The sequence below is a fragment of the Trichosurus vulpecula genome, chromosome 2, assembly GCF_011100635.1.
Source record: "Trichosurus vulpecula isolate mTriVul1 chromosome 2, mTriVul1.pri, whole genome shotgun sequence".
NCBI lineage: Eukaryota > Metazoa > Chordata > Mammalia > Diprotodontia > Phalangeridae > Trichosurus > Trichosurus vulpecula.
The window spans coordinates 422,782,644-422,795,306 of NC_050574.1; the positions used below are offsets into that span (position 1 = coordinate 422,782,644).

Below are 12,663 nucleotides of genomic sequence, written 5' to 3' on the forward strand. Positions count from 1 at the left end.
TTGCCCACCCCAACTGGTGTCATAATAAACTCACTGCTTGGCCTGAAAGAAGGCTCGAGTGGTTGAATTTTTTAGAGGCAGACCTGCCCTGTTCTCTTGCATTTCAGGGTTCCTAGCACCCCTAGACTGTAACAGATTGACTCATAGCTGCTGGGAGTCCTTCTTGCTAGAGTCCTCAAGATGTTCCCCTTAGGTATGGTTTCTGCTGGGCTCCTTGTAAAGTCCTAAATATGCTTTTCTTCTGAATGTCTTATTTGACTCTCAAAGCAGATACTGTGTCAGCTGTTCTGAGGCTGCTGCTATGACTAGGGTGTCAATTGGAAAATTCAAATCCTTTGATTTGATTCAAATCCTTTGATCCAAAGTTTATAAAGTCCCCTTCCAGCCAGAGGAAGGAGACTGAAGTAAAGGCACAGTCCTCTGCCCCCTCTATTCCCCCAAGTGATTCCTTCTGGGCTTGGCTAGAATGACTGTCTCCTCTCTTCCTGATTCCAGATTAGCTTGCTGTCTTAGACAGAACCCATAACGCATGGCCAAATCTCTTCGACTAATCCAAATATACCTCATATTCAATGTTACTCCATTTCATCCAGTGACTTATGTGAAATTCTACATTGAAAACGAATTTTCACACTTGGCCTTCAATCCAATAGAAGTATCAAGGCCTTATTCACACTCCATTCACTGGCAATCCTTCTACACTTTCTTTATCAGCTGGCTCTCCCATGCTCCACAGCAGTTCTTCCAAACCTTTCCATCCCTCCTCAGACCTCCCATGCTCTCTCAGCTGAGAACTGTGTGCCTCACATTTTACAGGAAAAAATGAGACCATTAGCTATGAGCCCCCTCTTTTCCCCTGTTCCTTATCTCCTACCACTCCAGCACCTTCTGAAACTTTCTCCACCTTCACCCCTGTTTCACATGATGAAGTGGCCTCACCCTTTACTAAGTTTAACCTCTCTTATCTGCTCAACAAATCCCATTCATCCCCTCTCCTCCAACAGATTGCCCCCTCTGTTACCTCCACTCTATTGCAATCTCTCCCTGTGTACTGGTTCCTTCCCTACTGCCTACAAACATTCCCATGTCTCACTCATCCTGAAAAAACTCTGACTTGATTCTTCCATCCCTGTTAGCTTGTACTGTATCTGTTCTGCCCTTTGCAGCTAAACTTGAAAGGACTGTCTGCAATAGGAGCTTCTACTTTTTCTCCTCTCACTCTCTTCTCAACCTCTTACAATCTGGTGCCATTACACTGAAACTTTTCCCTCTGAAGTTACTAACTATCCCTTAGTTGCCAAATCCAGTGATTTTTTCAATCCTCATTCTCCTTAGCCTCTCTGCAGCCTTTGATGTTGTTGATCGTTCACTCTGTCCTCCTTGATAACGCTCTTCTCTCTAGGTTTTCAGGACACCACTTTCTCCTGGTTGTTATGAGGATCAAATGAGATAATGCCAAATCTAATAGGACAGTCCATGGAGTCATTGATTTAAAGTTGGAAAGGGAACAAACAAAGGAAAGGAACAAGTACTTATTAATCACTTACTGTGTGCCAGATGCCATGCTAAGTGCCTTGCAAATATTATCTCATTTGATCCTCACAACAACTAGCAAGTGTATGAGGCCACATTTGAACTCAGATCTTCCTGACTCCAGGTCCCTAGTAGCTTCCAATAAAGTAGGAAATGTTGGTTGGAGTCAGATTATGAAAAGGTTTAAATGTCAAACAAAGGAATTGGTATTTGATGTTATTTGGAGGCTGTGTCATATAGTGGTGTAATATCAATTAAGTTGGGTGTCTTTGATTGAGTCTTATTAGGTGCTAAGCCCCAGGCCCAAACCTCTATTAGGTGCTAAGCCTATGTGGGTGTGAAGCCCTCAGAGTCCTAAGGGGAGTTGCTAAGACCAGAGCCAATAGTAGGAGCTTGAGTTCTGGTCACTCAGATGACATTTGATGAGGGCTAAAGAGTGCATAAAAAGAGAGAACAGAGCTATTTGCTTAGGGATCTCACTCTTGGCAGTGTGCTGATGTGGAGACTCTGGGCAGCTGTAGTTAAGAGCCCTCCAGCTCGTAACCCAGGTGTTTGGACTTTGTTAAACTAGGCTAACTATGAATTGAGATTTGAATCAGACAAGGTCTGTCTGTTGATGTTTGTAATTTGTTTGTATTTGCTCTGAGGTCCAGGGTGCTGGCTTTCCCCCCTGAGCTGAGCGAATGATATTTGTATGTTGGATTAAAGTAAGATTGTTAACCTCTTAACATTGCTTTCCTTAGTAAAGCAGATCAAAAGAGCCTGGGCTTGCAGTGTTCTTGTTGTTGGGCTCATGTTGGTTTTTCACCCCCACAGCAGCTGCTAGCAAGATTGTTGAAACAAGTGAATAGAACATTGGCCTCTCAGGAATAATGGAGTAGATGGAGTACAAATCCTGCCTCAGCCGCTAACTAGTTGTGTGATCCTGGGCAAGTCATGACTTCTCTGGACTTGAGTTTCCTTATCTATAAATTGAGAGAATTAGATTCATTGACCCCTGAAATCCCTTTCAGCTTTACATCTTTGATTCTAGAGTTAACAGGGAGATAATAGAGTTTTTAAACCAGGTGAATGACATGGTCAGATATGTGCTATAGGATATCTTTGGCAGCTATGTGGAAGAGGAACTGGAGGGGGGAAGGATGAGGCAGAGAGGATCAATTAGAGGACTGTTGGAATAGTACAGGTAAGGGGTAATGAGAGCCTGAACTATGATGGTAGCTGGAGGAGGAGGAAGGAGTTGGACACATGAGAGGTTGTGGATGTAGAATGGACAGGACTTGTCAACTATGTGGATATATTGGGTAGAAGAGAGTTAGTCAAGAATGACTCTAAGATTCTGAACCCAGTTGACTAGAATCTTGATGGTCCCCTCAACAGAAATAAGAAGTACAGAAAAAGGAATGGTTTTAGAGGAAAGATGATCATTTTTTAAAAAAGATATTTTGATTTTGAGATGCCTATACAACATGCAAGTCAAAATATTCAGTAGGCAGTTTATAATGTGGGACTGGATCTCAAGAGAGCTTTTGGGGCAGTACATATAGATCTGGGAGTTGTCTGCATAGGGATAATAATTAAACCCGAGGGAGCTGATGTATTCAAATGTTGGGAGAAGAGAGAGTCTGGGACAGATCCTTAGGGAATGAACACATTAAAGGGGCAGGATATGGATGATGATCTGGCAAAAGTGATTGAGTAGTGGTAAGACAGGAGGAGAACCAGAAGAGGGCCAGCGTCAAGAAAATCTGGAGGAAGGGGTACCCAGGAGGACCAGTATCAAAAGCCACCGAGGAAGCTATCTATGTCCAAAGAAAGAACTGATAAATAGAAGTATGTATAATATGGTTTGATGTGTGTGTGTGTGTGTGTGTGTGTGTATGTGTGTAGTATGTCTGTCTATGTCAAATAATGACCTTCTTTAGTGTGGGGTGGGGAGAGAGTGAGACAGTTTGGAACTTAAAATATAACAAAAATGAATTAAAAAAAGAAAATAAGAAGGAAGTGGATTGAGAGAAGAACAGAAGATCTAGCAGTTAAAGGATCACTGGTAAATTTGGAGAGGGTAATTTCAGTAGAGTGATTAAGTTAGATTGCAAAAGGCTAAGAAGAGGGAGAGGAATGGAGATGGACAGGGAGAGTGTAGACATCTTTTTAAAGGAATTTTTATAAAGTGTTTTCAAACCCAGGAGGACTAGACCAGATTCAGAAGATCTCCCTCTGTAGTTAGTGTACCCTGTGCCACTTCTTTACAAATTAAACTGAGGCAAATCCCCTTCTGAAAGCAGAAACTTATAATTTCATTTTACATGCTGGCCCTCTGAGATATTGGAATTTGTTTTTAAGCCCTTAACTGTTGTGAGTTTTTAAGTGTTGCTGGTTGATAAAGAAACATTTGGAAATGGCTTCTTTCTTCTCTATAAAGAAGGTTCGTGCCATTTTAGAATGGTTACTCTTGTTTGTATCCTATTTAGGATACCCATGGGAGTATTTCCTTTGGGTCCTTGGCTGATGATTTACCCAGGGATTTGTTTGTTGCCTGCTCCTCTGCATCAAGTGAGATAGAGATGCATACCTCCTATGGGTATAGTAACTGGAAAGAGACCTAATGTGGATGTTAGGAAACCAGGGGGTCTTTTTACCCTCGGGCTGCCTTCGCCCTCGTTTTCTGTTACTGAGATGTTTTCTGGCTTTCTCACAGCATCAATCATTGGAGATGCAGCTGCGTTTTTGGAAGGGAAAACTGGTGGAGGGCAAAGTGACATTTATTTGTCTTGTCTTTAACAATGGATACAGATGCAAATGATTATGGGTAATCTCTAATATTACATCCATTTTAGATTTCTTTGTGTCATATGATTGTTGCACTGATTTGGGAGAGAGTATGATTCACTCTGCCAAGAACCAAGAATCTACATGAGTATTACGAGCTTTTACAGAGCTATTTTGTGCTTTTGAAAGACATATAGTTATAACAAAATACCCTCTTGTAGGTTGTGTGTAAAAAAATGTGAGTTGTAGCCAATGATTTTGACAGTGGAAACTCTATGGGCTTTGGATTGATTTATATAGCTCAATATCATTTTCATTCTTGAGTTATGAGAGCAAGATGGAAAGTACAGAATAAAGATTCCCTGCAGAATTGCACCAGATGAATTTGGAGCCTCAGGTCTTATGGATGATGATGTTAATAGTTGGCATTTATCTAGCACTTTCTCATTTACAAAGTCTTTTTCACACGTATTATCTTATTCAAGGCTCACAACCTTCCTGTGAGGATGACTCCTAGCGTTCTTATTGTGCCCTTTTTCAGATGAGGAAACTGAGGCTCACTGTGTGACATATCCATGGTCACATAGTATAAATCAGGCATGGATTTTGCACTTCAGCCTCCCTGACTGGACTTGTTCCATTTTTGTTTGTTTATTTAGATGTTTGTTTTTGTTAATGGTTAATACATTTTTAGAATAAAAAATATTCATACATAGAGAGACATAATTGCATGGGATTATCATTCCTAAGGTGACAGTGTTATAAAAATGTGCCAGTGGTTAGATCTGCACAGGACCATATCTCAAGCCAATCGTGTTGAGCTAAGGAATGAAGCAGGAGGCAACTCTGAAAGCTGAAATTGTTCTATGAAGAAGCAAATGCAATCTTTAAAATATCACAGAAAATATTATTCATGTAATCATAACATATTTCTATGATGACCTCATTATAACATTCCTTTCTGGAAAAAATCATAGGTTTGAATTTATTTTTCATAGTTTTGGAATTTTCCCTCTAAGATGATTCATTTTTGAGACATTGAGTACCCCTTTTCGATGAGTTGCTTAACATTGTCTCACTTGAGCTTAATCTGATTCTGTTCCTAAAGAATTGCCTCTACCTCGATTTATGGCGCTGAAAAATGACAGTGAAATAAGATACAGTAATCCAATGGAGCTTCATGGAGTGAAGTGTCAGATTCCATATGTAACCATGGAAAAGAATTCCTTCAAGAGAGTGGATGATGGGGAGAAACAGGTAAAAAATTCACTTAAGCATACATACACATATGTTTATGTATATCTGTATATCTCCTTATATATTACATTGTTGTTAAATCATTTTAGTCATGTCTGACTCTTCTTGACCCCATTTGGGATTTTCTTGGCAAAGATACTGGAATGGTTTGCCATTATCTTCTCCAGCTCATTTTCCAGTTGAGGAAACTAAGGTAAGCAGGGTTAAGTGACTTGTCCAGGGTCACATAGCTAGTAAGTGTCTGGGTCCAGATTTGAACTCACAAAGATAAATCTTTCTGACTTCAGGCCGGGAAGTCCTGTGCCACTTAGCTGCCTCTTCATATATTTTATATATATATATAATGCATGCACATACACAGAGAATTTCATGGGATTAGAAAACCATTCCTAACATATATTATATCTATATTGCTAATATATGTTCTCAAGATATAATACATGTATACATGTGCTAATATATACATCTACCTATCTGGCTATCTGTCTGTCTATCTATCTATCTAATATAATATAATGCATGAGAGGCATCATGACATATGGCCTTGAAATTAGGATGGCCTGGGTTCAAGTCCCTATTGACATGATCTGGTTATGTGATCAAGTGGGCAAGTCATTTGATCTGCTAGAACCCTAGGCGACTCTCTTGGAAGATGAATTACAGAGGAGGAGCTGGCTTGCCCAGGGAGAGGAAGTACAAATTCCCCATACCAAAGAATGTACTAGCCTACTCCTTATCTTCAGTGAGATCGTATGGCAATGCACTGCTTAGCCATCAGTGAGTTTTCTGGCTATCTTGGAACTTTAAACACTACTGGAAGCCTAAAAGTAAATTTTTAAAAAATGGTCTCTATTATTGAGGAAAGTATTTATCACTAAGTGTAGAAGAACTGCCCTTAACCCTTCACTCAAAACTCATTGCATTCTGTATAAAATAAAGATAAATCAAAATTAACCTGTGGAGGGAAGGGGAATAAAGTACAACTGCCTGGGGTCCCCTAATCTTCATACGATATCCTCTGTTCTTCACACTGTCACAGCATAGTTTGATGATCACCATTTGCAATGGTGACTCTGAAACCTCAAGGAAAGGGTAAGTTATATTCAGGAGTCTGACTTCTCTTGTCTTATAGAACATAGAGTTCTATTTTGCATTCTGTACAGTGGAGGGAGACTAATCCCATTTTGCAAGTGAAGAAACTGAAGTTTTAACAGGTTATGTGGCCTGACTATGATCACCTAACTACTGAGCATCAGATGGGAGACTCCAGCTCCAGTACTCTTTCCACGATGTTCCTTCTTTCCCGTTGTTACCACCATCACCACTACCACCACCGCCGCCATCACAGCTTCTACTACCCTAGAATTAGTTCTATAGAAAGCAACTCTAGCCTCTCCCTTTCTTCCTAATCTATACCCTTCCACCCACTCAGAGATTCCATTTTAAACCTGGGATGAAATATCCCCAGGAGAGTTATGAACAAAAATCCACATAAATAATAACGGTAGGTTTGCTGCTGTTCAGTCATTTTCTAGCTCTTCATGACCCCATTTTAGGTTTCCTTGGCAAAGATGTGGGAGTGGTTTGCCACTCCAGCTCATTTTCTAGGTGAGAAAAGTGAAGCAAACAGGGTTAAGTGACTTGCTTATGGTCACCCAGCTAGGACAGATTTGAATCCAGGAAGATGAGTCTTCCTGCCTCCAGGTCCAGCACTCTATCCACTGTGACACCTAGCTGCCTAATAGTAGGTATTGGGGGTAAGCAAAGGACTCATAGACCTATCATCATCAACTCTGCAGGAAGGTGAGGTCATAGAAAGGAGACTTTATACTGTCTGTCTTTCACATTGCTTTTATTTTAAAGTTTATTTTTAGTTTTCAACATTCACATCCACAAGATTTTGAGTTCCAAATTTTATCCTCAGATTTCCCCTCTTTCCACCCCAAGACTGCTTGCATTCTGATTACCCCTTCCCCCAATCTGCCCTCCCTTCTATCCCCACCCCTCCCTTCTGTTATCCCCTTCCTCTTCTATTTCCCAGTAGGGTAAGCTAGATATCTATACTCCATTGCCTGTGTATCTTAATTCCCAGTTACATGTCTCAACAATTTTTAACATTCATTTTTAAAACTTTTAGTTCCAAATTCTCTCCCTTCCTCCCTCCCCACCCACCCTCATTGAGAAGGCAAGCAATTCAATATAGGTTATACATGTGAAGTCATGCAAAACACTTCCATAATAGTCATGTTGTGAAAGACTAACTATATTTCCTTCCATCCTATCCTGCCCCCTGTTTATTCTATTCTCTCCTTTGACCCTGTCCCTCCTCAAAAGTGTTTGCTTCTGATTACTCTCTTCCCACTTCTACCTTCCCTTCTATCACACCCCACTCCTTATCCCCTTCTCCCCTGCTTTCCTGTAGGGTAAGATAGATTTCCATACCCAATTGACTGTGTATGTTCTTCCCTTCTTAAGCCAAATCTGATGAGAGTAAGGTTCACTCACCTTCTGCCCACTTGTCCTTCACTATAAAAGCTTTTTCTTGCCTTTTTTATGTGAGATAATTTATCCCATTCTACCTCTCCCTTTCTCCTTCTAGTATATTCCTCTCTCACCCCTTAATTTTATTTTTTAGATATTATCCCTTCATATTCAACTCACCCTGTGCCCTCTGTGTGTATATGTATGTGTGTGTATATATATATATGTGTATATATCTATATCTATATATCTATATATATATATATTGCCTCCAGCTACCTAAATATAATGAGAAAGGTCTCATGAGTTACAAATGTCATCTTTGCATGTAGCAATGTAAACAGTTCAACTTCAATAAGGCCCTTATGATTTCTTTTTTCTGTTTGCCTTTTCATGCTTCTCTTGAGTCTTTAATTTGAAAGTCAGTTTTTCTCTTTGGCTCTGGGCTTTTCATAAAGAATGCTTGAAAGTCTTCTATTTCATTGAATGTCCATTTTTCCCCCGAAGGATTTTACTCAGTTTTGCTTAGTAGGTGATTCTTTGTTTTAATCCTAGCTCCTTTGACCCTGGAATATCATGTTCCAAGCCCTCTGATCCCTTAATGTAGAAGCTGCTAAATCTTATGTTATCCTGATTGTGTTTCCACAATACTTGAATTGTTTATTTCTGGCTGCTTGCAATATTTTCTCTTTGACTTGGGGACTCTGGAATTTGGCCATAATATTCCTGGGAGTTTTCCTTTTGTGATCTCTTTCAGGAAGTGATTGGTAGATTCTTTTCAATTTCTATTTTACCCTCTTGAATATCAGGGCAGTTTTCCATGATAATTTCTTGAAAGGTGATGGGTAGGCTCTTTTTTTCCTTGTGGTTTTCAGGTAGTCCAATAATTTTAAAATTATCTCTCCTGGATCTATTTTCCAGGTCAGTTTTTACAATGAGACATATTACATTGTCTTCTATTTTTTCATCCTTTTGGTTTTGTTATATAATTTCTTGATTTCTCACAGAGTCATTAACTTTCATTTGCTCCATTCTAATTTTTAAGGAATTATTTTCTTCAATGAGCTTTTGGACCTCTTTTTCCATTTGGCCAGTTTTGCTTTTTATAGTATTCTTCTCTTCATTGGCTTCTTGGACCTCTTTTGCCATTTGGGTTAGTCTGTTTTTAAAGGTGCTATTTTCTTTAGCAAGCTGTTGATTCATTTTTCATGATTTTCTTGTATCACTCTAATTTTACTTCCCAATTTTCCCTCTACTTCTCTATCTTTGATTTTCCAAATCCCTTTTGAGCTCTTCCATGGCCTGAGACCAATTCATAATTTTTTGGATGCTTTGGATATAAGCTCTTTGATTTTGTTGTCTTCTTCTGGTTGTATGTTTTGATCTTCCTTGTTACCAAAGTAAATTTCTATAGTCTGAGTTTTTTCCCCCACTGTTTGTTCATTTTCCCAGCCAATTATTTGACTTTTAAACTCTTTGCTAAGGTAGGACTCTGCTTCCAGTGTGGAGAGTGTACTGTCCCAAGCTTCAGGGGTTTTGTGCACTTGTTTTCAGAGATACTTCTAGGGACCTGTAAGTTTTCAGTTCTTTCAAGTTGGTATGATCTAAAGAAAGGTGTTTACTCTTCTCCTGGCCTGTGCTCTAGTCTGTGAGTGACCACAAGTGCTCTTTTCTGCCCTGGAACTGTGAGGAGGATTCCCTCTCCACTGCTGCCACAAGCTCTGCCATGCTAGTGCTCCTTCTCACCCTGGGACTGCCACCCAGGTGTGTGACCCAGATCCAAGTATGGGCAAAGCAACAGAGTCCTGCCTTAGTGCCAGCAAGGAAACCCTTGTAATCTCCTTCTGACCAGTTGTTCGATCCCCTTACCATCTGTGGGCTGAAAGTTCTGTAAGTGGCCCTGCTGCTGCCACCAGGGCTGTGCTGCGGCTGGGGCTGGACTGTGCTCCTGTCTCACCCAGACAGACCTTTTCTACTGACATTATGAGTTGTTTTTGGCCTTTGTGAGTTGAGAAGTCTGGAAACCACCACAGCTGCCAGTCATTCAGTCCACTGAGGCCCACTCCAGGTTCTCTTGGACCCCATCTATTGTGGTCTGGCTTGCAGTGGACTGTGTTTCTCTCCCAGCCCTGCGTAACAGACCTTTCCTGTTGACCTTCCAGGTTGTCTTGGGCTGAAAATTTGTTTCACTCTTTTTGTAGGTTTTGCTGCTCTAGAATTTGTTTAGAGTAATGTTTTACAGGTATTTGGAGGGGTTTGGGAAGAGCTCAGGTGAGTCCCTGCCTTTACTCAACCATCTTGGCTCTGCCCATTGCTTTTATTTTTATTTCTTAAAATTATAATGATATTTTGTCCTACATGCTATTGCCATTCCCAGTACACATCCTGTCCCCTATCCCTTTTAAGCAAACAGCTAACAAAAATCAACTGATGGAGCAGTTTTGCCAATTTATTCAACATTTTTCATTCATAGTCTTCTTTCCCATCTTTACTGACTGCAGGAAGACAAATTTGACTGTTTTGGCCATTGCAGAGATGGATTGGACTAGATGGCTTTTGAGGGTCTTTACAACTCTGTTAATGTTGGAATCCTCACCCCCACTATCTATCTGGTGGGAATGTAAAAAAGGAGCATCCTTTCATTAGCTCTCTCTGTCTTTATATCTCTCTGAATCTGTCTCTCTTTTTCCTCCCTTCCTAATAATAACTCACATTTATGCATTTATGTAAATGATTTCCTACACTCCACATTGCTTAGAATAATTTGTGAATCTCAGGGCAGAAAACAAAATTGTGTAAGCTAACTTGTCCTGTACAAGTCAGCTAGCATGGACAGATGCCTTTATGAACTTCAGATGTAGTGAGTTGAAGGTGCTTTCTGAATTTGAATTAGTTCATGTCTGGAAATATAGGAATTTCACCCACAGAGTCTTCAGAGTAGACTTTGTAGAAATCTTTATCAGTAAGTGAAATTTGAAGTTATCCAGGAGAAAATTAAATTGGATTCTATGATTATAGTTTCATATGATTAATGACTTTTCATTTTCCAAAGAAAAATATCACATGACTAAGAGATATAGCCTCATTTGAATAGTCTAACTACCTCCTGGCAAGCTGTTGCTTTCTGGCAGATGTTTAAAACAGCATATATTTATATCAAACTCCTTTTAATTTTAAAAGACAGTTTCCCATTTGTAATACTAGCTAAGTTGGCTAGTTATTTCTCTGTGTTACACATTTTAGCTGCAAACTGGAATGTTCTGTTTTGTCAGTTGTCACTACTCAATCCTATTTTTGGTTCCTTTACAGCAGGACACGATGTCTCCTACAATGTCACCAATTAGTTCTCCTCCTTCTTCTCCATCCAATTACCAAAGGGTACCTTTGACCTATGGCTATGGTAAACTGAGGAGTGGGATGGATCAGATACATGCTGGTAAGATTACATTTGGAGCACTAATGTCCTATTGCCTGCCTTAGTCCATGATTGTTAATCTAAAATGCTTTTAAGAAACCAACCCACCAGTTTTCTAGATTTAATTGAGCTATCTTTAGAAATATGACTCAATAATTAAATTAAATTTTGTTGAGGAGGTTGTTTTTCTGCCCTAACATTGAATATAGTGTAACAATGCTTTCTTGTTTTTTATTCTATACATTATTGTTTTAATTTTTAAGCAACTGTTTATAGACAGTTTTTAGATTTGTAAAGCATCTGGAGTATTATATTCAGTCCTGGGAATCATAATTTAAGAACATTTACAGGCTGGAGGACATCCAGAGGGGGACAGTCAGGATGCTGAGAGTATGGGAGACTATGATATGAGAGGATTGAGTGAAGGAGCTGGGGAGACTTGGTAATGGGAGAGAACAGAGAACTAGGAGTGTAAAATCAAAGTTACAGAGAGACAGATTGCAGCTTGTTGTGAGGGAAAGCTTCCTGACGATTAGAGCTGTCCAAAGTGGAATGTGTTATCTCAGGGGGGCAAGTGGGCATTGGAGGTTTTCAAGTGGAGGTTTTCTGACTTGTTTTTTATTTCTAGAATTTATAGCTGAGAGTCCTGTTTAGATAGTGATGAGGAAGGCATGATCCTTACCCTTTTTCCCAAATGAATTTGGGGGTCTACTTCTTGAGGAGAAGATGGAGAGATTCAAATAGAGGGATCAAGGAGAAGCCCATCATCTCAAGTACCACTTAAAGTCACTTTAGGAGACTTTATGAGATTAAAGTAGGCTGGTCAGTGAAATATAGAAACTAACTGGAGTCCCTCTGCCCCTCAACCCTGGCCTGAACAATGGAATAATGATGTGCCCCTAAAGCTCAAACTCTGAACTTCTGTCCTTGATTACCTCATCTCTATGCCCACAGGGAGTTTTCCTCTATAAGAATCCCTAGCCTCTCCTGGCTAGTGGGCATCCCCTTTTAGCAGGAGGCACCTCCGTGAAGCAGCTGTTTCCCTTTGGGGGGGCTGTCTCCTCTCCCTGGGGGTCTGTCCCCTCTCCTTTGGGGGTCTGTCTCCTCTCCCTGGAGGGGCTGTCTCTCTTAAAGAGCTGCTGTCTCTATTAAGGAGCTGCCCTCCACCCCCCCCTCCCCGGCCTTGCCTTCATCATAAACTTCAT

General features: G+C 40.2%; 1 protein-coding gene across 6 annotated transcripts in view; it reads left to right on the plus strand.

Annotated features, from left to right (window-relative positions):
* The window catches only part of REPS2 (RALBP1 associated Eps domain containing 2), a 261,912-nt gene that overhangs the window by 88,738 nt on the left and 160,511 nt on the right, over window positions 1-12,663 (plus strand). For 5 of the 6 annotated variants that reach the window (XM_036747200.1, XM_036747202.1, XM_036747205.1 and 2 more), the window contains exons 3-4: window positions 5,414-5,562; window positions 11,353-11,479. In XM_036747200.1, the coding sequence (XP_036603095.1) occupies window positions 5,414-5,562; window positions 11,353-11,479 (276 nt within the window). The remainder of the gene's footprint in view (window positions 1-5,413; window positions 5,563-11,352; window positions 11,480-12,663) is intronic. The other variant, XM_036747204.1, reaches the window with a different exon arrangement.